General features: G+C 39.8%; 2 protein-coding genes across 3 annotated transcripts; both read right to left on the reverse strand.

The window, feature by feature from the left end:
- Nucleotides 1-2,915: 2,915 nt before the first annotated feature.
- LOC131231196 (uncharacterized) lies at nt 2,916-6,604 on the reverse strand. 2 transcript variants are annotated; one of them, XM_058227310.1, is made up of 5 exons: nt 6,381-6,604; nt 5,956-6,004; nt 5,045-5,706; nt 3,712-3,859; nt 2,916-3,279 (listed from the first exon to the last, which is right to left on the reverse strand). In XM_058227310.1, exons 3-5 carry the CDS (start codon nt 5,583-5,585, stop codon nt 3,219-3,221), a joined length of 750 nt encoding a protein of 249 aa, XP_058083293.1. In that variant the 5' UTR covers nt 5,586-5,706; nt 5,956-6,004; nt 6,381-6,604; the 3' UTR covers nt 2,916-3,218. The 2 variants fall into 2 exon arrangements, with proteins under 2 accessions (XP_058083293.1, XP_058083292.1); XM_058227309.1 differs by lacking the exon at nt 5,956-6,004 and having other exon boundaries at nt 6,381-6,603.
- A 3,048-nt stretch (nt 6,605-9,652) lies between these two features.
- On the reverse strand, nt 9,653-20,797 carry LOC131230832 (galactokinase). Its single transcript, XM_058226839.1, has 13 exons — nt 20,487-20,797; nt 20,202-20,386; nt 19,094-19,140; nt 18,371-18,465; nt 18,139-18,221; nt 17,523-17,591; nt 16,870-17,055; nt 15,455-15,589; nt 14,967-15,101; nt 14,488-14,558; nt 12,453-12,530; nt 11,912-12,053; nt 9,653-9,893 (listed from the first exon to the last, which is right to left on the reverse strand). The coding sequence occupies exons 1-13, from the start codon at nt 20,644-20,646 to the stop codon at nt 9,783-9,785; spliced, it is 1,497 nt and encodes a 498-aa protein (XP_058082822.1). The 5' UTR covers nt 20,647-20,797; the 3' UTR covers nt 9,653-9,782.
- Nucleotides 20,798-23,805: the final 3,008 nt, after the last annotated feature.

Raw genomic sequence — 23,805 nt, forward strand, 5'->3', positions numbered from 1 at the left:
TGAATCGATTCGAATCGAATCTGGTTCACTTTATATATATAAACTTTAAAATCTAAACATGAACTCGAATTCGGCTCGAAAAATCGAGCTCAAGCTGGGCTTAAACTGACCTTGAGTTGGCCTGAGTTGCTGATGAAGCTGAGCTGAGCTAGCCAATTAGGCTTGAAGACCGAGTTGAGTCAAGTTAAAACCAGGGTAGTCTACTGGTGAAGCTGAGCCAAGTTGAAGCCAGCTCGACATGGTATCAATATAACATCAAACCCGTTAAATGCATGTACCACACGGTTGTGATAGCATGAACAGAACATCAAGTCAATCAAATCATCAAATGGCTACACTTGAATTGATATATCTTGAATGTTGTAACATTATTTTTTATGGGTTGGCCCACCTTAGAATGGATTTAACATAATTCTGGTTCCTATAACAATAAGGTTGGCGTGCATCTGTTGGATGGGTTGGACCATCCATGGATGTGAAACACAAAACACGCAGGGGTTACAACTTTTCATTTTCCACTTTGTTGTAAAGAAAAAGCAAAATAAGACAGAAATACAATTTCTCTTCTTAAAAAGCACCTGCGGAGAATAACCGTTACTGGAGGCACTATTTGATAAAATCCAATTCGTTGAGGAATTTCTCAGTAAAAATCCCTATATATTTATCCTTGGGGGCCCCGCTCCAAAGGGTGCGGGCTACGGTGGTATTGGCCAGATGTGAGACCTGCCTGATGTATAGCACCTTCCAACCCATCCATCAAACACATCACCTCAAGAAATCCCAACGACCGATACTTGACCCCAGCGAAACTGAACGGGGCAAAACAAAGCAGATAAGCTAGCGGGGATTGCCGACCCTTGATTTTTTAGGGGCATACTTAAGTCATAAAACGGCCTGATTTTTGGGATGACCCTTCATCTGGCCTGGATGAAGGGTCTGAAAGGACTGGATTCTATATATAAAACACAGAAGACCTATTCTAATCAACAGTGGGCTTTCCCACTCAACAAGTTACATGTGCTAAGGCCCACTTGAGTTTTGGATTGGCCTGATTTCTGAGGGCTGGAGACATCCAAACCGTCCAAAAGAAGAACCCTTACATGATTGCAAGTCTGATCCACTTGTCAGGTGGGCCAAACCATAACAAACAATGTACACCACCCAAAAACATCAAATTTACTTGTGGCCCACCTAGCACTTGCATCAGCCTAATTTTTTAATTCATGTGATCCTCATGGTGGGGTGCACCTGTCGGAGGGTTGGATGCCATAAACAGACACCAAGTTAGCCCCAGTATGCAATGAATTCTGAGAACAAAAACCAGAATGGTCATTCACATTAGGATGCGTTTGGTTGCACCAAATATCATGAGATTTCATGATTAATCAGTCTAATTTGGGGTAAATTTTCATGATATTTTGTGATATCGAGTGCAACCAAACACACCCTCAGTTAAGGCATTGTTTGATGTATCAGAAATCATGAAGAATTAGGCGGTAAAAGTAGGTATTATCAACTGACTATCAGTGGCAAACCAGGCCATACACATGACTTGGTGAGAAATAGAATTCTAAATCTTGAAAAAGAAATGCCACCAGAAATAATGAAATGAAAGGCAAGTTGGTGGGCCTATTGAACGTGCCTGAAAGATGGTGGCCGGGTTGAAAACAAGGGGATCGTATGCATGAGGGGTGGGCCATCAAATCTGAAATGTTGATTCCCTTGGTCATGCAATGGAAACATGTCATGGGAGGCATTTATCATGTGGGGTCATTATATATGCATTATGCATCTATATTTGTAATTAGTGTGGGCCATCAAATCACAAGGTGATAGATTCTCTTTTGTCCTAGCATATCTCTCAAGCCACAAAAAATATCCTCCCTCAAAAGGCAAGAGGATTGTGATTGGAAGGGACTCCACATTGGTTTTTTTTTTTTCCCCTTTCTTTGAGAGTCGTAAGGTTTTCCACGTTTGTTTTTTCATTCTCAATCGTGTTCAATAATAGAGCAGGCAGATGACTAGTGCTAGCTGACAACTAGGTGGGACAAACATGCATTAGATCCATCCTATCCATCAGGTGCGTCAATACAGTATAACCATGGATCCTAGAAACTATTCCAATCCAAGACTTAGGGGGGCCCCATCATAGGAAACGGTGTAAAATCATGCAAAAACTCTAAATTCACATGGCATGGTCCAACTGAATGTTGAATCAGACTGCTTTTTGGGCCCCGGTCCAAACACAGGATGGTGCACCCGATGGATGGGGTGGATCTCATCCAGATGAAGTCGTTCAGTCCACATCAGCAAAATTCAGCCTATGAAAGGCACACGGCCGTTTTCGTAGAAAGAAAACACAATGACAAACAAAAAGGGAACTGATGATTCTACTGATTAACAAAAATAATATTGGCCGGTCCAGACTGTCCAATATATATATATATGGGCTACAATGAAAAAATCACACCCACCGAACAGTTCTAACCTTCCAATCAACAACGATAAACATAGATGGTCAAGATCATTTACTTAAAAAATTAGGTTCCATCAACAATTTGAGACATTTATTTTGTTAGAGCACATCTTGGATTGCTTATGGTTCTTAAGCATCACTTTTATCAGGATCATCCTTACTATTCCATCCATAGCTTGGAAAACAAATGGCTATAAGAAAGAAAACCATCCTATGGACGGATTGGATTCATCTTATGGGCATGATATCTTTCATGGTAGCACATAATATACATGTTGGATCTAATGGGCAGTCCAGATTGGTCGATCAAAAGTCCAGGTGTCCCAATTGAACTCAACTCAATGTGACCATCAAATACTCCAGTACTTCAAAATAACTGAACAAGAGAGTCAGATGCTCCATTCCTTGTCATCTTTCAGGTAATATCATGAATCTTCCATGCATAGCAATAAGCCTATATATTGCAAGGAACTGCTGAAATGCCAGAGAAATCCCTAATAACTAAAATAACCTTAATTTTCAGCAAGCAGTAACGGATTGCTTGTGCTGTTGTAAATGGGGGCACCTTCCTCGCCGTTTTCCAGCTTCATGGGCATACAACATCTTCATATATACAACTGAAACTGTCTGAATGAGCTGTTACAGACACAAGTGTACAACGAGAAAAGTTCAAGCACATATTACCCGAAGACACCGTCTCAGATATTTACTCTTGGAATTCTTCGTTATGGAGAAGTTATAGTCAGCCTGAAAATCTACTCCTTTCTTCCTGAGTGCCTGACCCAGGGACTGGCTCTATAATGCTACAATAAGAATATGAGGAGATTGATCACTTGAACACCCAAATTACTTGGCACCAAAAGAAGAAGAAGAAGAAGAAGAAGAAACAACACAGCAGATTTCAGGAGCTCTCATCAACATGCATAGATGACTTCAGAAGATTGATAGATTCCCTCTCCAACACAGGTTCTCACGAAGTTCATTTCAAAAGACCACAGGGATGCTGTGTTGATGCAAGTGTACTTTACCAGAGAACGATCAGCAGTGATCTTGAAATTTCGTTAATGAAAAAAAAAATGGTGTGTAATAAAGAATCAAGAACAATCAATCACTCATACAATGAGACATGAGAAATTGAGCAACTTTAACCGATTTCTCCAACAAAGATAGGATGCATCTATACTGTAAAATGCCACCACAACACAATCCAAATCAAGCAAAGAAAAGCAGCATACCTGGGAGATCCAGATCCAGGACCAATGGTACCTCCTCTTGCAGGAACTTTCCTATTATACTGAACCGAAATCAATCCTCTCCCTGTCGCTAATGCAGCCTCAGGTGACCCTTGAAATTGAACATTTGAGCTGCTTCTGGAAAATGCTCCTGCAAAGAAGCAAACCGCCTCATTTTCAAGTGCTGTTCAGTAAAAACTCAATAGATTGATATGGTTCAAATCTCAAGTGTGTGCTTAGCTGACAGCTTCTCGCTTCAATCTTGCTATTTTTAGGTATAGAATCAGTGCAAGAATGGGTAGTAAGGTTTCTAAAGAGTTAACTCAGGAAAACCAAAGCTTTGATAGATGCAAGTAGATATAAGAAATAGCTTTATCACATATAAATATCATGCATACATTCACAAGAAATTGGAAAATTGATAGGGCTGCAACTGGGATTCAGGTAAACCCATGAACACTATTGACCAAACCTGAGTTCGGGTCAGGTTGTCAAGGTCCTTGGGTTGTGTTTGGGTTGAAAAACACCAATCTGATTTGGATACTGCTTGGCTTTCAGTTTGGGTTTGGGTTGAGCAAATATGGGTTGGGAAAAATCGCATGTATTTGAGTAGGGTTGGGTTGAATATAGAGGACTTCGGGTTGGGTACCTTGGGTTGGAATTCAGGTTGCAGGTTGGTTCCTCTTGAGATTGGGTTGGGCTCGAATTGACCCTCAACCATACTCATCCTGCCCAAGTTGCACTTCCCTACATATTGATCATTCATTTCCTACAAACTTACAATCGCAATATATTGCATAGCATTTAGTGTAAAAGAATTCAGCTAATGAATATTTTTTAGAAAGTGGATGAATTCAGTTAATGAATATGTAGCAAGCCTTATAGTTGAATGCAAATACAATGAGTTTTATAAAATGATTCTAAATTTCAACGTCTCAAACTAACATGTTCATGCAAAAATCACTGAATCATGGGTCAGGCTCACAAAGATCCAAGATTGAATATCCTATTTAGTCTTGAAATTTAAATCTTGTTTCCTGCTGCTGACAGAATGTCTTAGAAATCATTACAGCTTAAGACTGAATTATTATTATTATTTTTTTTGAAAGATAACTTGAAATAAAAGAAGAAGAGAATACTTAAGACTGAATTATTTAACAACTCAGATATTGGATTTTATCTATATATATAAAAAGCTAGAGATCTAGAGACAAACACCCTAAATTTCGATCAGGTTAACATCCAAAGAAAATCAACGAAAACACAAACTGAACTCGAAATAATTCGAAATTGGATTGAAAGAGACCCATTCAAATTACAATTCACAACTATGTACCTTGCAAGATTATAATAAGGCAGAAGATAATGGTAATGGCCAAGGCGCACAGACTACTACTGGATGATGTTGTCTTCCCATCTTTCATCTTCTTCAGTGCTTTCATCCGTTCAACCCTCGCCTTCTTTAACATGGTAAGCTCAGTAATCTCCCTGGCCAACTTCTGGTCAGCGGCATGTAACAACACCGCTGTCGGGGGACGGGGCGGCTTAGGAGGCTTTTTACAGCTCTTCTTCTTTGGTTTTTCTATCCTTGAAGTCTCCACAAAACTCACTCTCTCTTCTCCTCCAAACCTCTCTATCAACAAGCCTACATTCTCGACACAAACCTCGTCAGGATTCGACAAATTCTCATGTGGACTTATGCCTTCTTTAGTTTTCACTGATCCGTCAAAGCTCACGAATCCACTCCAGACCCTATCTAACAAATTCTTCCTTCTGGAGCTGGCAACTCCATCTCTCGGACCTTCTTCTTCACTTGTGGTCGCACCACTTTCGAGATCGATACAGAGATCTCTTTCTCTTGGATCTGTATTGTCCATAACAAAACTACTCTCCTTGTTGACCTTTCCCCGCCTTCTAAATCATGAAAATTAGAGATTCTCTTCAGTAATGAGAAAATTCAGATTTCGCCATTCAACCTGGCAGCGTAGATTCTCCCTTCTGAAAATTCAGATTCACATGCATCTTAAAAACCGAAACTAAGCAAATATTAATTGGGACGCTGTAAAATCTCAAAATTTACATATAAAATGGCCTGCATTGAAAATCAGAGAATTTCTACGATTGTGTTTCCAGAACTCCAATTCCTCTTATCTCCTAATTTTCTTGAAGGCACTATCATTATTTTCTGGTTTGTTTTTCAACCCAAAATCGAAGAATTACAAAATCGCATTCCGGAAATACACAGACCTGTAATCTCCAAATCCCATTTCTTATAAACCCTACAAATCTAAAGATCCTGCATTTACCAAAAAAAAAGAAGAAGAAGAAGAACAGAAAAATCAACAGAATATATCCAAATAACCAAACATTTAATAAAAGAAGCCTTCAAAAAAAATCTTAAAATAGCAACAAAAATAGAAGATCATTGAAGCCCTAGAACACAAACTCTACCTCAAAATGCAGCTTCCTAAAACCCAAATAAAAAAAGACCATTAGAAAAAAAATCCCCAAATCAAAAGGGCAAAAACAGAAAGAGAATGCATCTCACAAAACCCTAGGAAAAACGAAACCCTAAACCTAAAATGCACCTCCAAAATACAAAACAATAACCGTAAACATGCAGAAATTGAAAAACCACAAAAAAGAAAGAACCAAGAAAAGCATCTCCTTACCTGCAATCAGAGAAAACCCTAGATCTACAGAAGCAAGATTCCAAATGGGATTATAGGGGATTTCAAGCAAACAAGAAAAAAGATAATCCAGGGTCCTTCCAGCAAATAGCTGAAAATTCGGGACCCGCGTTCGAATCTCTGGAACGAGGGAAGGCATATACGGGAGGAGATGGAATTTCCGGAAAAGAGGAAGGGTAAAAAGGGAAAAAAGAAAAATGTGGGGCCGACACTTGTTTCAGAAGAGGATATAAAGCGGGAATTAAGGAGGGCCTTTGGGTCCTTCACGGGGAGTTATTTTTTACTCTGGCAGATTGCATGGTTCATACACAGCCACTAACAGCTTGCATATTTACCTAACAATTACTTAATTTGAACTTTCCAGATAATGATAATACACGAATATAGATTATATGAAAAAAAATTCACACTTAACGATATGTTCTAAACGTTGATTTATGGACATTATTTTGTTGATTTTGGCATTGACTATTTTTCTTGGTCTGTCGATTAAATGTCTACAAGTCGTCCATTTAAGAAATTGAATAAGTTTATCTTATTAATTTATGATCTATCAAACTTTAGGTCCATACTTAGAACGGTTTAAATTGAGATATTGTATTTCATGTTTGAAATTTCTGAATATCTGCGTATCAACCATCGTAGTCTTTCAGAGTATCAAAGTTTTATTCGTCTCCATACGTGGACCGTGGGGGAGTGAAAGACGGCAATAGCGTGAGCCCGGGCTGGTGCACGCACTACACGTGTGGGCACTAAGTCAGGGAGGGCTTTTTGGTAGACCTGGGGACCACCGCAAAGCCATAGATGCGCCCGGATTTGGTGTGAGGTGGACACCATTTAAGATATTTCTTTTAACCGAAGGCCGTACACGTGGCATTTAGATATGTGAATCCAAACGGTCAAAAGTTCGGGCCTTGGTGAATTGATAGCTGGTGTTGTCGTTTCGATGTGATTCAAGGGGTATGATCCATCCAAAATGTGGCTACCAATTTGGACGGTTGCAGATTAACTTAAATCTAGACAGACGATGGTGGATGAGGGTGCATAAAAATTCTATGTGGTCCGCTTGGTACAATCTGGTGATCGGAACTGTTGATCAGGTGGGCCACCGTATGGATGGGCTATAAAATAAAATTCAAATTGATCGGACGACTCTGATTGCATCTTTTTTTGGCTATGATTGAACGCGGAACGTTGCTGTCACCGTTCTTTTCCAGGCCAGTGACAATTACCTACCACATTCCAATCCACGTACACGTTGCATAAAAATTCTACGTGGCTTGCTCACTACAATCTGGTGATCGGGACCGTTGATCAGGTGGGCCACCGTATGGATGGGCTATAAGATTAAAATCAAATTGATCGGACGACTCTGACCGCGTCCTTTTTCTTTCTTTTTTTGGAAGCGGTTATAGGTGAACGTGGACCGTTGCTCTCACCGTTCTTTTCTAGGCCAGTGACAATTACCTACCATATTCCAATTCACTTGATTCTCGGAAATAATCTATCCGCGCAGTGGCCCGCCACCAGAACAATCGCCATCCTCATCCCATCTCTGCCACGTGTAAGTGAGGAGGGTCTGGCACATCTTAGCAATTATAACAAAAGCACGTCTTAACCACTCATGGAAGAAGAATCTCAGCCATCTGGCGAGATTTTATCGTCTCATATTGTCGTCAAAGTGGGCTCTAACTGTGGGGCCCACTTTGATGTATGTGTAGTATATCCACACCGTCCATCCATTTTTAAAGATCATCTTGGGCATGGGACAAAAAATGAATTAAATACAAATCTCAGGTGACCACACTACATGAAACAGTGGTGATTGACCATTAGGCCACAAAATTTTTGGATCAAGCTTATATTTATTTTGGTCCCTTCATCCAGATCTGTGTGACCTTATCAAGGGGTTGTATGGCAAATAAACATTACAGTGGGTCCTAGGAAGTTTTTAAATATGGGCATTCAATCATCATTGTTTTCTGTAGTGTGGTCCACCTGACATTTAGATCTGCTTCATTTTTTGTATCATTCCTTTAAATGATCTCAAAAAAATGAATGGACGGCGTGGATATGCTACACATACGTCAAGGTGGGCCCCACGGTCACGGACGCACCATGCCGAATGTTGCCGGGCCGTACCTAATCCTCTTCCAACGGACAGGACAAAAAGACATGTTTCATGTTTTATTAATTGTACATGAACGAACGGTACCATCCATGGTCTGCTCTGAATAGGCTTTATCATTTTCGTCATTGCAATTGCCCCTAACCAGACTGGCCCACTTATCAAGTGGGCCACACGTTTATGATAAAAATGGGTGAGGATAACAGAGAATCCAATATCGTGTGGCCCACATGATCCGTGCGTGGCCCGGGTAACACGTTAGTGGGTGTTTCCCTGACCGTGAGGCTCACGTTGATCTATATCTTGCATATCCAAGCCGTCCATCAGTTTTTTCAGCTCATTTTTGTGCATGGTTCCAAAAATGAAGCAGATACAAATATAAAATGGACCACACCACAGGAAACAGTGGTCATAAAACACCCATCGTTAAAAACTTCCTAAGGCCCACCATACTGGTTACTTACCATCCAAGCTGCTGGTAAGATCGCAATAACCTGGATGAAATGAAAACATAGATATCAGCTTGATCCAAAACTTTTGTAGTCGTCAAGAAGTTTTTAATGGTAGGTATTCAATCCTTATTGCATGTGAAGGCTTCTGTAGATCCATTACTCTCCCTTGAGCTGGCATTGTGAAGATTGGTGGTGGTTGTAACTTTCTGTAAAGGCATGAACGGTGGAGATAGCTTTTGCTTAAAGAATCAAGGTCAAAAAGACAACTAGCAATGGGAACTTTTCCTGTATGTGAAGGAAAGGTCTGTGATATCGAGCCATGCATTGAATATGGACTGTCCGTAACCTTTTCTCTCAACCATCCAATCTTATAGCTGGTCAACGTGTCCATGAAAGTGCACCAAAATATTTTACAGGTGTTTATAGCATAATTCCACCTACAAACAAAATCAGGGCTGCTCATCAGGTGGGCCCCACCACCCATGTGAACTGGTCCAAAGTCAGGTACACCAACCGCTGGGCTTGCGTACTGGATGTGGATATCTAAGCTTTTGCACCCGTCCATTTCTGTCCTGAAATCCGGCATTGAGGATTGCCTAAAAAACCTTCACGTTGGTTAACAATCCATGGTGGGGCCCATGGTGACCCCGTTCACAAATGCACAACTCCAAACGTAGACGCTTCGAATCTTTTCTTGAAAAAAGAAAAAAAGGCATTTATTCCGTTAAATTGCATGGTCATCCGACATTGATAGTGACATTTACCCACCATGGATTAAAAGAAGATCAACGGCACAACTGGAGCTTAAAACTTAAATATTGCGGCCCCACTCGACGGCTTGGATGCAAAAACATACAGGCCCAGATCGTTGTTGTCGATCACACCCTTATCAATTCTAGAGTGGTAGAAAGACTCCTGAAACACACAAAAAATAAAATAATAATAAATATTTTTTTTTAAAAAAAATCATATATTTCAATAAATAGCAGGCAATAATAACTGACATGGACATGCTAGGGAAAAATGTGCACACAACAACATTCTGTGAACACCAATCTCACACCATCCATGGATGGTGGGCGGGAAACACAACACCCATTTAAAAATCGTGATTACAGATCACATTACGAAGTACGTGTTGGGATCCCCATCATGCACGGTGGTGGAATGGGGTCGACAGTTTTCCAGTGCTACAGATATGGGTCCCAGAAAAGCCAATGCAGTATTCTAAACAAAAGTGTAGTGACAATGGAACACTGCTTTTTCAATATTATAAACTACCATTGGCAATATAGTATTCAACATTTATGAAATAGATATTGTAATTCTAGAATAAAGATGCTGTGGTGGGAAAAGAAACTGGTTTCTGCTCAAATGCTTAAATGATTGAGAGCACTTTAGCAGAAAAAAGATCCATGAGAATCCACAAGACATGAGTCTTAATGATTAGGTCAAAAGGATGTAGAAATATAATTAAAAATGCAAGAAAGGACGTAGGTAATGCATAGAAAATTATAATTCACCTTTCAATTTGGGGAATGTATAGGATTGCAAGGTTTTCTATAGATTGAGAATGGACTGCTTTGGCAATTTTAAATGATAGGTTTTTAATGGGTGTGTTACATAACGTATCATTCACCACCAATACCATTACGTATCACCCCATATTGGGCGGTTTCAGGCTGACACGGGGCTGATAGATCTGAATCATTCATGGGTGATACTGGAACAGACTGGGCGATATATACCAAGTTTTGGACGATACTTTAAACCTTGATTATGGGACTCCAAGAGATTGTTTGAGGTCTTTTGTAGTAAGATGAATCTGTAGAGAAATTTCTGGCAGTAGCTAGGAAGGCTGTCATACTGTCATTGTGAAATGGTTGGGCTTGTTTATCATGCTTCAAGCCTAGCCCTCCATGGGTCAGGTGCTAGGTCTAGTAGGACAGTTGGTCCGTGTCTAAAGCCAGGCATGTTGACACTCATCCACCAACTGGCCAGGCTGGGCTAGGAGTAAGCCATGATAAGAACTACACATTAATCTCTCTCTCTCTCTCTCTCTCTCTCTCTCTCTCACACACACACACACACACACACACACCAGGTCTCACACCCAACTAATTGGACAGCAGAGTGACCGTCCAACTAGCGCATAATCAGCAATGGGTCAAGTGTGTACAACATCCGGCCTGTCCAAAAGATTGGCCCCGCCACCATGAAAAACACCTGATGCAAATCATGCCTGTCCACTCATCATGAAGCCACCCTGAAGTAAACAATGCACAATTGCCAATCTTTATGGTGGGGCCAACCTTTTGGATGGGTTGGATGTCTCTTACAAACAAGACTGCTAATTACATGCCAGTTGGATGATAATTTATCGTCCATTCATCAGGGTGCCACTGTGGAGATGCTCTCCACAGAATACGTCGGTCCACTCATCAGGTAGGCTACAGTTTATGAAACAATCTATGATTGGAAAAAACTTCGTTGAAGTTTTGTTACCTGTCCGTCCAACCATCTTCTAACACCATGGCCCACTTTCCGAATGTACTCTTATCTTGTTGGGTGAGAACATCTACACACTTGGACTCAACTCATGGATGGCTTGGATATTGCTTGTTGGTCATGCTGGCACATGTGACACCGTGACGTGAGATCACGTGTACACATGTGGGCTTATTACAATGTGCACACAACCCCACACTATGAATGGTGTATGCTAATGAGAAGAACAGATGATGAGGCCACATTAATTTCTATTCAAGCGGGCAGGTTTAAAAAGTTTGGCCCAACTTGGGATAACACCGGGTTATTGTCAGGTCGGGCTCAGGCTGGACCTGGCATGGTATATTGACACCCCGGCTAATCCGCAAGGTAAGTTTTTCCTCAGTGAAGTAGAAAATTCTAGTTAGAAACGATCAAGAACTAACCTTTAAATTAAGTATGAACTGTGGGACAATACTCTCCTTCACCAATGCAACTGCACAGCCACCCCATCCAGCTCCTGTAAGCCTTGCTCCAAGAGCTCCCTTGTCACGACATATTTTTACCAATTCTTCCAACTCTGGACAGCTAATGAAAAAAAAAAAAAAAAATAGGGAAGGAAACTAGTAGTCAAAAGATAATGTAGATTTAGGATTGCAACGGGGACAGGACAGAGGCAAAAGCATGTCAAGGTCCGGGGCCAGGATGGGCAAAAGCATGTCCAAGTCCAGCCACGAGGTTGGGGACCTCAAGAAAAATTTTCAGCATGGAAATAAGTGGGCCAAGCTAGGTCTGACGAGTACAATAGCAACCAGATTCATTAGCATTGCCCATAAAAAATGCATGTCTTGACATATTTGAGCAGTACTTGTGAATGCAGTCTACGCAGAATTGAGGATTACATGTGCTTCAATGGAAGCATAGATGAAAACAAGCATTCATGCCTTGATTTGTGGATTATGCGTGCACATGCTGAAAGACTCATACCTGCACTCATACAAAACACTGCAACTGTAATGACTATCGTTCATCAGATCACCAAGCTTCTTTAGCATGTCCTCATCACTGCAAAAATGACCCTTCTAGTTGGTGTCACTTGGAACAAATTAATATTTACCATAGTTCAAAAACTGGAAAACTCAACTTGACTCATTATCCAGCCAGGTTGGATCGACTTGAAAACTCGATTGAGTCCTTATTTGACTTGGCTCAATATTTAATGAATAAATTAGAGGATGTTTAGAGTGATGATACATATCTCTAAAATTGGGTTAAATATTAAAGAATGTGTAAAATAGTCAGACAAATAGCTCTTGGCATGTTAGGAGATGAGTTTGTTCTCTTCCCTAAGATTGTGGGTTCAAACCTCATATTTCAGCTTCTCTTATTATTAAAAAAAAAAGTCTTGCGATGTCATGCCAACAAGTCATGCCTCACAGCCGAGTTACCTGGATCAAGTCATGCCAACAAGTCTTGCGATGTCAGAACCAGGTCATTGTCCTGGCGAGTTTCCTAGTGACTCGGGTCAAGTTCTGTCAAGTAGAGTTGACTAAGCTAAGTTTTGGAGTCGAGTCACCAGATTTTTAGAAATATGATATTTACCTCCAGATCAATTCTTTGAACTTCTTGGATGTGCATTATATGGTCAACCCATGCTTAAACCCATCAATAAATCTGAGTCCTTGAATAGCTACAATTTCGCTACAAAGACAATACATGTGATTGAGAATGTCCCCATCATTAGGCTGTGGTGCTAAATCCCGACAGCCACTTTTTGTATGGAAGCACAAGAAAGACTAAATGGTTGAAGTCGTAGTCTCTGATTTCTTCCCTTGTTCATCATACATAAAGAGAAAAAAAGAGAGGCTAATTTGAACATCTCGTTCTTGTTCAACGGTTCAAGAAACTCATTTATCTACATCTCAGCTCAATCCTGATTGCCACCTATTGTTAGGATGCATCAGACCAACTTGTTGCAGTCGACCTCTATTTTTCTCTCGATTCATCATAAGTTAAAAAGGAAAAAGGTTGATTTGATCTTTATTTTCTTATTCCACAGTTCAAGATGAGCGTTGGTCAAAATGTCAAAAAAGAAGACCTGGATTTTTTTAAAAATAAAGGATGTGCACTGCAACAAGGGCACCAGATGTTCTCTATTGGATGGATTTGTTGTTGAAGTTTCATTATTAACACATCAGTTGATTGAAATTGAGATGAAGCCCTTAGCTCTCAATCGATAGTACCAAGTCACAATCATGACAACTTGGGTCTGAATCCCACCTTGCCTACAATAGGACTGGACTCCAGAAGAAGCCAGCACTGTTGCCTTCCATGTTGGAAGAAAGGCAAATGATCATGCCCGCACATTGGCCAAAGTGGTGTGCTGGGGGAATTTTTACATAGGGAAGTTTTTTTTTTTTTTTTTTCTGTCTAGTATCTTTTTTTTTCTCTCGTTTGCTAATGAAATCCCTTGATTCTGTTACCAAAAAAAGACCAGGACAAACTGGGAGGGTCTGCTCAAACAAGGAAAGACGAGCCCATCTTAGAGAGGGAGAGGGATGGTAACAAGTGCCAACATCATCCTGTTTGGATCAGAGGGATTATTTATATGTTGTGACTGGGATTATTTATATGCTGTGACTGTGAGATGGCAGAAGAGTTAAGACTGACATCCATCTGAAGTACCAATTTGTCAGACAATCATCCTGTTGGTTCTGATGGAAGGAATTCATTGTGAAATTAATGTATAAGCAGACGAGCTCAGATCATGGAGTTGAGTGCAATACACTAATGATGTGTGACTGTATCCTTGAGCGGAAATATCTTTTTCCTTTTTTCATTTTACTAAAACCTTCTTCCAAATTATAGGAAAAGAATCAAAGATAATTACTAGTTGCTTATGAGATACGTGTAAGTTTCTTGTGCTAAATGAAATATACATCTCACATAAACTGTTTGATGATGTGCACAATAATGTCATGTGTGTCTACAAGATTAAAATGGATTGACAAATGAGACAAACCTGAGTTTTGATTGCACGGTATCTTTAAAAGCGTGAACACGCTTAGCTTCTGAGTATACATGGGAGGCTCGCTGGAACATACATATCAATCCAAGTCAGACGCTCAACTAAAAAAAACAGATTGGTGAACTACAATATACCTACTAAAAGCATGGAGTAAATGATGGTGCATGCTAACTTGCTAACTGCTAAAAGAAAATTGCAAATATCACTCCCAACCTGAGAAGATTTTTAACTACTTCTGTGTTTTGTTTTTTTGTTTTTTTTGGATAAAAGCTTGACATTCAGGCAAGTCCAAGTCACCACTAATTGATCTTACTAGCATATTTAAATTAAATAAAAAAAATGAAGTTCCGTAACAAAGGATCATTAAAAAACATGGAGAATATGACGCAACAAGAGATGTAAACCGGGTGGAGACTTGTAATAAGTAAAGCATATGCAGTTCATGTAACACAGTACAGTATTAAAGTAATCACCTGAAATAGCTTAAAATGCTTCGCAGCTCTAAGTACAGCTAACGAAGTTGGTGAATTACCCAAGATCGATGTGAGACTTTCCTCTGTAATTTTCTCAATATCTTCAGCTTTATAAGGTTCCTCATTCAGAAATTCCTGTATAAGAAATGTTTATCAACCAGTGGTGCATTGAAAGTCTACTAGCTTAAGGAAATAGGAACTCTAATCCTACCACATGGAGGTTATCAAACAGTAGTTGTCAATGGGCTGCACTTAGGAGGTTGGCCCAAATTCCAAACTGTTCGGGTGCACAGTTTTCTCTAAATGGTGTAAAGAATTATTCCATTCAGCACAAATCCAATTTTCATGATTGAAAAAAACAGTTTGAAGTTGATTGCCACTTTGTTGCGAGAACTCAATCACCACCTTACATTTTCATAAACACAAGCGAACACACACTCTCTCTAAATCCAATTCCAAAACATAACTAAAAAGAGAAAAATGAATACCTTAACAGCGAGCACAGGATCAGAAGAATCACGGCTATTAGCAAAAGATACGCACAAACCCTCAACATCAGAGAGAGTTTTCACTTTGGAGATTGCATCTTTTGGTTTCATCCCTAACTTTATACCAAGGACAATCTACAGGAACAACATTGTATGCGGAATTAGTAACATAGAATGCAAAAATACTATCAGCAGTAATAGAGAGTTTACGGAGTCTAAAATAACCCAAACAGCCTCCCAACAGCCAAAGTGTGGTTGATATAGTAGTTCGGGTTTTCAATGGGCAGGGTGAGATAAGGGCTAAAAAAAAGACCCGGCCCAACAAGTTTGAAGCACAAGCCCAAACCAACCAAGATCCGGTCCTTTGACAGCCTTATAAGCAGTAGTGATGTAATAGGATATTAAAATGGACCCAAGAATAAGAAATGAGTTTTCCACCTTGTGGACATAGGAAACAGGAAGAACTATATATGATGTTATGAATGTCATCCAAAGTAAGAGTTTAAGCTTTTGCAATTGTCACATCCAAGAACAGGGATGTAGTAGTGACACTATAATAACAGTGAAACATGCCATCAATTAAAGGGATAAACTATATGCAGCCAACCAGTGACATGCTGTCCTCTCTCTGAGGAAGCACTTGAACTGTGTGCAAGAATATGAGAACTCCACAGGGCACATGATACAAGCATAGCATGCACAAAACCCATGATAGTTGTTGACACATGTGATGGCACTCCTTTGAAATGTGCAAAATGCAGGTGGAGAAGAGATAAAGGTCATGATCAGGGAGGCCAACCAATTTCTGGTCAAGTCCTGAAACTTAAAGTAGTCCATTCATCAAATAGACCAATCAAAGGAGCAAATTGAGAAGCAGCCTAGCAGGCCACATTCAATGCACACATGCGGTCCATGGAACCCAACTGAAGAACAGGTACACGTATCCCGTTCCATAGGACCGTAGGACTTGTGACCATACTCCTGCAAGAAAACTTAAAAGGTTTTCTTAATGTATTATGATATTATCTGTGTATGTGACATTAAACAATCATTAACCACCATCCACCTTACTGCACAAAACCCCGCAGATAGAGTAGTTTCATTCCAATAGCCATTATATCCAAATTTCCAGAAAACAAAATCCAGGGTCAGCTACCATTCAAAACAGGGCATCCTGCATCCCCAAGTTTTAGGAAGTCAAGATCTATGCTGAGATTCATCTATCCTATCAAGGAACAAAGAAATAGATATTCTGGTTGAACTGGCACTCCGGAATAAAACCTTTTGTCTACATTTACCTCCGAGGATGACAAAATGTTCTCATATCTTATGAGATAAGAGGTGCAAAATGAATAAGGACATCATGGAACCAAGATATTTTTTTTCCATGTTTCGGTGAAAAATTCAAAACTTACAGCTGAGAGCCGACATTCTACAACCCGGTTGTTGTAATTTGTTGCAGCAGTTACTGCTTTCTGAGATTCTGCCAAAGAATGAGCAATCACAAAAGATCCACCAGGAGGTAATTTCACATCAGTTGCACGAATAGGATTGAAATCAATCAACTCAGCAAAACCAGACTTGGCCATGACAGAGATTGCCTGCAAAACCACAATAGATTGTATAAAATAAGAAACTTCATCTATAAGAAAATTTTGGACTTTAATTTCAACAAGAGGAAGTAGGGTCACAATTGTAATCAAACGTAAGAAATGAAAACACTACAATAATAAATAGGCTGATGAGAAATCCCAAAATCATGTTCCTTGATCTCCGTTCAGCATGCACCAAGAACATGCAAGACAATATAACATTAAACTTAATTTTAAAACAGAGATGGATGAAAATAATTCCTCGATGTCAAGGATAGATAGTACAAAAGGCAAAGTCAGACAGTTGAACTTTATAAAATCTAAAAAAAAAAAACATAAAATTTTCAATTTAACTAGAAACTAATAGGATGTACAAACTCAAAATATTATAGGATAGAGCAAATTAATATGAATTTCTTTAGTTTCATGGGCAACATAGTAAAAAAAGGATAATTGTGTGCCAAGTGATATCTCACCTGATCCATTCCACCCGACTGTGTCCCAATGTGCTGCTCACAATCACATGCAACTTGGGCAATTTCTTTCTGAAAAAATAGTGAATGAGAATAATGAGAAACTTCATAGAGGAGACTGATAGCTGGTCTGCATCATATGACTTGATTTGGTTAGGCTCTACAAATAGAATAGTTCTTCTCAAATGGTTGCTCATTGCCACCAATTTGGCCCACAAATAAACTTATAAACGAGAAAATATTAAGCTGGGAGAAAATCTTAACCAAGGAAATTGTTACCATCGATTGTTTACTTCATTTAAAATCAACATATTAAGCCAATTCACATAGAAATACTTTCAATAACTTTATTTTACTTTTAATCTTTCTTTACATGGGATGACAAGGGTAATGGTCCAAATGGTGATCATCAGTATCTTGAAATTAGAAAACATGGGTATTCATTAAAAAATGAGCATGACAGCATGTCAATACTAAAATAAATTTTCATTTAGAAGTAGTTTTAATAATAAATGGGTATTAAGACAAAAGCATGCATTACAACAGAGAAAATTTTGAGACAGAGCAAAGAGGTTTAAAAAAGAGGGAGAGAGAGAGAGAGTGAAAAAACAGGACTAACCTTTGGGAAGTTTTTCTCAAACACAGCCATTATAGCGATGGTAGATGAGCAGACAAATGCTGCTGAGCTGGACAATCCAGACCCTGCATGAGCAAGATGTAGAATGAAAGTTATTCCGTTTCATAAGAAAATAATTTGTTATTCCAAGAGCTATTTAATTTAAATCTTTGGTATGAAGCAGCAATAACATTTTAATTATGAAATAGGCATCGAACTGGCAAAGAAACAACACCTGTAGGAACAGTTCCATCAATCATGACATCAAGCCCAACAGGTTCACCGATATCAAATCCTTTTGATTTAAGAAATTCATAAAATCCTTTGTACCTGCAGAACATTTTACGTTGTCAAGGAACATAATAGTTCAGAATATTAGAGAAGAACAAGAGCAAACATGCACATGAGCATGTGCCTAGACACACCTCTTAGATTTTAAAAATGCCTAGACACACCTCTTAGATTTTTTTTTTAAAAAAAATACACATCTGAGAACATGCACCAAATGTCCTATAGCTTGACTGAGAGAAAATGGAGATGTAATTTAGGTTTCCCACAGATTGTCCATTCCATACTCCAACTTAAGATCCAAAAGTCGAGGGTTTGAGAAGATCTTGAACACCAATGTTAGGATGTTCAAAGATTGCAAGATTTGTTTCAGAGAAGGAAAATGTTTCATGAAAAAGAGTAAGATCATTTGTGGTTGCAATACATCCCAAAAGATAATTTCCATCAGAAACCAATTCGAGGGAAATCTATAAACATGTCGAATGATGAGGATATGTATGACCATAAATCTTTCCAGCATTCAAGTTAAACTAATCAAAAATGTACTTATTTTGGAATATCCTTCTTAAGAGATAGTAAGAACTTCAGCTAAAGCTTTGATGCCGATGTCAGAAGTTAAGGTTAAATGGAGAAAAGCAGCTTAAACCAAAATTGAAGTTTCATGTCTCACCCGCAAATAAAATAATGGCCCCATTTGTGATTCTTCAAATCAATCTCCTGCAAAGATGCAAAAGCTTATGAGCTTTCAAATAACGCTCGTAATAGCAATGAAAGGTGCAAAGGCAAAAGAAATGCAATGGCCAGTCTATTAGTGTGAGATTAAGAGCAATTGTATCATAATCTGGTGGATAACATGCATACATACAAAACTATAGATGTGCACTCCATGTAGCTCAATCAAACCATCCAAATCATGGCCCCCCACTTCATAATCCAAAAGTCAAATTGACTGGATGATCCTAACCATCCAGCCAGCGGCCATCAAATGCTTGTAGAAGCAATGAAAGCTACAAAGGCAAAAGAAATGCAATGGCTTGTCTTAGGAAGAAACTGTCTCGAATCAACTACCACAATAACTATGAATTCAAGATCCCATGAAAAAGTCTCAATTAGCTTCCCCCAGTAGAGGAGGACGCCTATTGGTGTGAGATGAAGAGGAATTGTACCATTATCTACCAGAGTAAAATGGATAGCAAGCATACGCACAACTGTAAATGTGCCCTACATGTAGCTCAATCAAAACCATCCAAATCATGGCCCCCACACGTCATAACCCAAAAGTCATATTAACTGGATGATCCTAACCATCCAGCCAGTGGCCATCAAATGAACAGCTAATATGAAAAATGGCCAACAGTACGAATTCAACCAGAAAACATCCATTTGTCAGATGGGATCATCAGATCAGTGTGTTTTCAGGCAATGTATGGATTGGGTGGATAGAATGACTGTATACAGTGGACACACACATGCATGTGATCCATGACAATGACAGAGTATCACACCATTCAACCCAGCTTAAACAGACTAAAAAATGCATCTACAAATACACGCCTGTCCATTTCTTTATCTATTCTCAAAATTCCAATTCCAATAAAGCAAACAAAATCCAAAGAAAACGACATGGATTTGCCCAAAATCAGGGCCATTCATCAGGTAATCAGGTGGGCCACACATGTATGTTTACTGTCAACAGTCAATTTTTTTATTTTTTATTTTTAATAACCATCGATTTTTCATGCCTGCTGCATCCAATGCATGTATGTCCAGAAAATTACCTGGCTCGGATCGGCTTCGTAAGTGCACATGGTATACTTCTCGTTGACGTTTGCAATCCGAAGGTGCTTCGGACTCTCTCCAGCATCGTGTTTACGGATGGCCACGATCGTATCCTGCCGTATGGCCATCGGCAGAACGGAATAGCCCTCATAATCGATGTGCTCCCCGATCAAATTCACTCGACCTGCAAGATCCGAAAAATTCGCAATATCGCAACTGCTGATTTCATGCTACCTCCAACAATCAGAAGATCAGATGAAGAAGCGAAAGCAGAGAAACAGAACCTGGAGATCGAGCGAAGAGATCCGGCTGGTGGCCGAACACCTCGACGAACTTCGATTTCAGTCTGTCAAATCGGATCTGAGCTTCGTCTAGCTGCGATCCTTCGCCATAGACAGGCTCGAAGGAGGAGAATATGGGGATCGGAAGCTCGTCGTGCGCCATAGGAGATATGATAGTCCTGCGTACTTACTGCGAGAACGGAATTAAAGAGAGAAAGGGAGATTTTGGGAAATTTGCAGTTTCCCGTGGGATTGGAGAGAGATTTTTCGTATAGAAAGAGTCGGAGCTTCACCAAATTAGAGGAGAATTCAGCGCGGCCGCTATTTTTAGATGTGTTTTGATAGAATGCGGGACCCGGATCGCATGCATGCGAGGCTTGGTTCCCACGTGTGAGGGAGAGGATTAGGTGAGACCCCGGATCAACCCATGTGATGTACGTGACTAAATCCACGCCGTCCATCCGTATTGAAAGCTCATTTTAGGCCATGATCCAAAAAATGAAGCAGTTCCAAATCCCAGATGGACTATAGTACAGGAAACAGTGGTGATTGACCATTAAAACCTTCTTCTGGGCCCTAAAATCTTTGGATCAAGCTAGTATTTTTGTGATCTTTTAATCTAAGTGTTTTTTACCTTATCAACAGGTTGGATGACAAATAAATATTCCGGTAGTATCCATTAAGTTTTTAATGGTGGGGATCCAATCACGACTGTTTCCTGTGGTGTGGTCCACCTAAGATTTGATTCAGCTTCATTTTTTTTATCATGCCCTAAAATGAGCTTTCAAAATAGTTGGACAGTGTGGATTTAAGGTACATACGCCACTGTGAGCCCCACAGTCAGGGGTCCCACCCACCTTGGTGGATCCGGTCTCACCTAATCCGCTCCCACATGTGAAGGCGCACGTGTCACACATTACGGCTATCATTAGGTGGTTATATTTCAAAAACCATGGTGATCAGTTCATCAAGTGACTCGCACATGCACTTTCGATTTGACTTTTATCCTGACCGTCCATTTTTTTCCAGACGATTTTGGCCTTCCTGATAATCGGATTAATGTTGTTTTTGGTCCAGGGAAAGTTGAAAATGCACCCTAGCTGATGAATGGCCCAGATCATTGATGTGCTATAAGATGGTGAGAAGTAGGAACTGGATGGGTGCTGTTATACGGAGCCCTGCATTCCATCCAATCCCACCATCCCAGAGTCCCAGACGCGGCCGTTTGTTCTTAGCGGGAGGATGGTCTCGGTTCGTCTCGATGGACTGACAAGATTTAGTCTGTTGCATCTCAGCGTCCATACACTCTCACCTTTGAATTAGAATCGTCCATCTGGTGGGCCCTATTATGCATCGTCAAAGTCCACATGTGTGTCGTGCTTGTTAACACAGTGCACAGATCTACTTTCCACCTCATGTACATGGTAAGCACTGCCTAATAAACGGCCAGATCTGACATATTTCACTTTAAATGTGGTGTTGGGGCTTCTACAATCCTTGGATTCAACGGCTAGGATTGCATGATCATCAACAGTGGACCATCTGGCGCAGGGCCTTTCAGATGGGCAGTCTGGACTCACAAACTCCAGTTCAAGGTGTACAGTAGAGAAGCGATGAACTGGAATTGGTCCATCGCACGATTAATCGAGTTGGTGTAACCTCGCTGATGGCAAAATCCACTCAACAATCACGGGTTATCTCGACATGAACGCCAAATGATTTAAAATTTCACTTCCTTTTCCTCCGCGCGAGTCAGTATGCAACGTGTGTTGCCGCTCCTAGGCCCACATATTAAGTGATGTCTCATCTTAACTGACCATATTGTGGAAGTTATTATGTTCAATCCGCCACAATAAATTTAATCTGAAAGGATGATTTTTTGACTATCTATAAATGAATTTAAAACAGTGGAAAAAAAAAAAAGTGTTCAGTGGTTCGCATTCAACTCAAAAAAAATCAAAGGTTAGGATCATTAGTTGAATATGATAATGGGAAGGCCGCTTATTTATAATATTATCAAGAATATAGACGGTTGAAAACATCAGATAATTGCAGCACGTAAGATCCAGTAGGTGCCAATACACGCTGCATCCTGAGTCGCGACAGACGCACAACTAACTATTAACGTAGTAATGTATTCCTTTCCATAAATTTAAATTGGATTTTTTATTTTTAGCGTGATTTTTCAGTACCGAGTTCGGTCAGGCCGTGACAGTGGGGCCCACTTTGATGGATGTGTTGTATATCCACGCCGTCCATCTCGTTTTCCAGATCAATTGAGGGTCTGAGGTGAAAATTAATTCAGATCCAAATATCAGATAGACAACACAATCGGAAAAAGTTGTAAATGAATGACCATCGTTGAAAAAAAAATTATAGCCCACCTTAACTTTTACTCTCGATCTAACCTGTTGATAACGTCACACAGACGTGGATGAATATGGAAATATAAATATCAGCTTAAACCAAAACTTTCGTGGCCCACAAAAAGTTTCTAATGGTGGGCATTCAATCACCACTGTTTCTGTGGTGTGGGACTTACGTGTCCGAATGTCAGATGCAGGTGATTCCGGGCCCACGTTTCTCGGCCAGTTCTCTAAATCTTTTGTCTTGTCATTACGTGTAAATACGAACTTTTCAACGCACGAAATTGACGTTCACCACCATTTCGAAAGTAGCAGGGATTCATCCTCGTGTAAAGACATTTAGACCATCCAAATTACTGTGCACGTTGTGGATGGTGTATATCTCTAAAAATATGTTCATCAAGTCATCCTCACCGTCCAATTGATGGGTATCAAATGGACAGTTAAAAGTAATACATTGAGTGGTATAAATTCGAAGGGCAAGATCAGATGGTAACAAAATCTTTTCGAGGCAGTTTGTGAGTTGTCTCCCTCCACAATTCAGCTGTTTGGACGGACCAGATTTTTTATAACTCAGCCTTGTTTGCGGTTGAACAGTCAACCATTTAAGAAATGGTGTTGAACTGGTTTTTATATATAACATGTAATTAACGTTTAGACTACTGGGGTTCAATGTTTTGACCTCAACTTTCCAACTTTTCTCCTTCTCATAGTCAACTAAAATGCTCATGGCAAGAGCTGATGTCGTTGTTGTTTTTTCTTTGAGAGGGAGACCACAACCCAACGGTCGTTGGAACTATGACCAACGTCCTGTGACTATTCAGTGACCACTCTTCCTTTGGTGATCTTCAATGACTATGTGTTAAGAAAATGTCCTCATCATCATGTTTGCTATAACATTTTTCATTTTCTGACTTCCTTTATAATCTCTTACTACCTTTCCCTCATATGAATGA

This window comes from Magnolia sinica, chromosome 17 (assembly GCF_029962835.1).
Source record: "Magnolia sinica isolate HGM2019 chromosome 17, MsV1, whole genome shotgun sequence".
In the NCBI taxonomy this organism is placed as follows: domain Eukaryota; kingdom Viridiplantae; phylum Streptophyta; class Magnoliopsida; order Magnoliales; family Magnoliaceae; genus Magnolia; species Magnolia sinica.

Excerpts from the sequence above, each read along its gene's own strand:
- LOC131230832 (XM_058226839.1), bottom strand. The coding sequence starts at position 20,646 with ATGGCGCACGACGAGCTTCCGATCCCCATATTCTCCTCCTTCGAGCCT. Across the intron at positions 15,590-16,869 it reads TAGAATGTCGGCTCTCAGCT|ATTGTCCTTGGTATAAAGTT; the intron begins GTAAGTTTTGAA and ends TTGTTCCTGTAG. Across the intron at positions 12,531-14,487 it reads ACCGTGCAATCAAAACTCAG|TGATGAGGACATGCTAAAGA; the intron begins GTTTGTCTCATT and ends TCATTTTTGCAG.
- LOC131231196 (XM_058227310.1), bottom strand. The coding sequence starts at position 5,585 with ATGGACAATACAGATCCAAGAGAAAGAGATCTCTGTATCGATCTCGAA. Across the intron at positions 3,860-5,044 it reads CCTTATTATAATCTTGCAAG|GAGCATTTTCCAGAAGCAGC; the intron begins GTACATAGTTGT and ends GCTTCTTTGCAG. Across the intron at positions 3,280-3,711 it reads CCTGGATCTGGATCTCCCAG|CATTATAGAGCCAGTCCCTG; the intron begins GTATGCTGCTTT and ends TTCTTATTGTAG.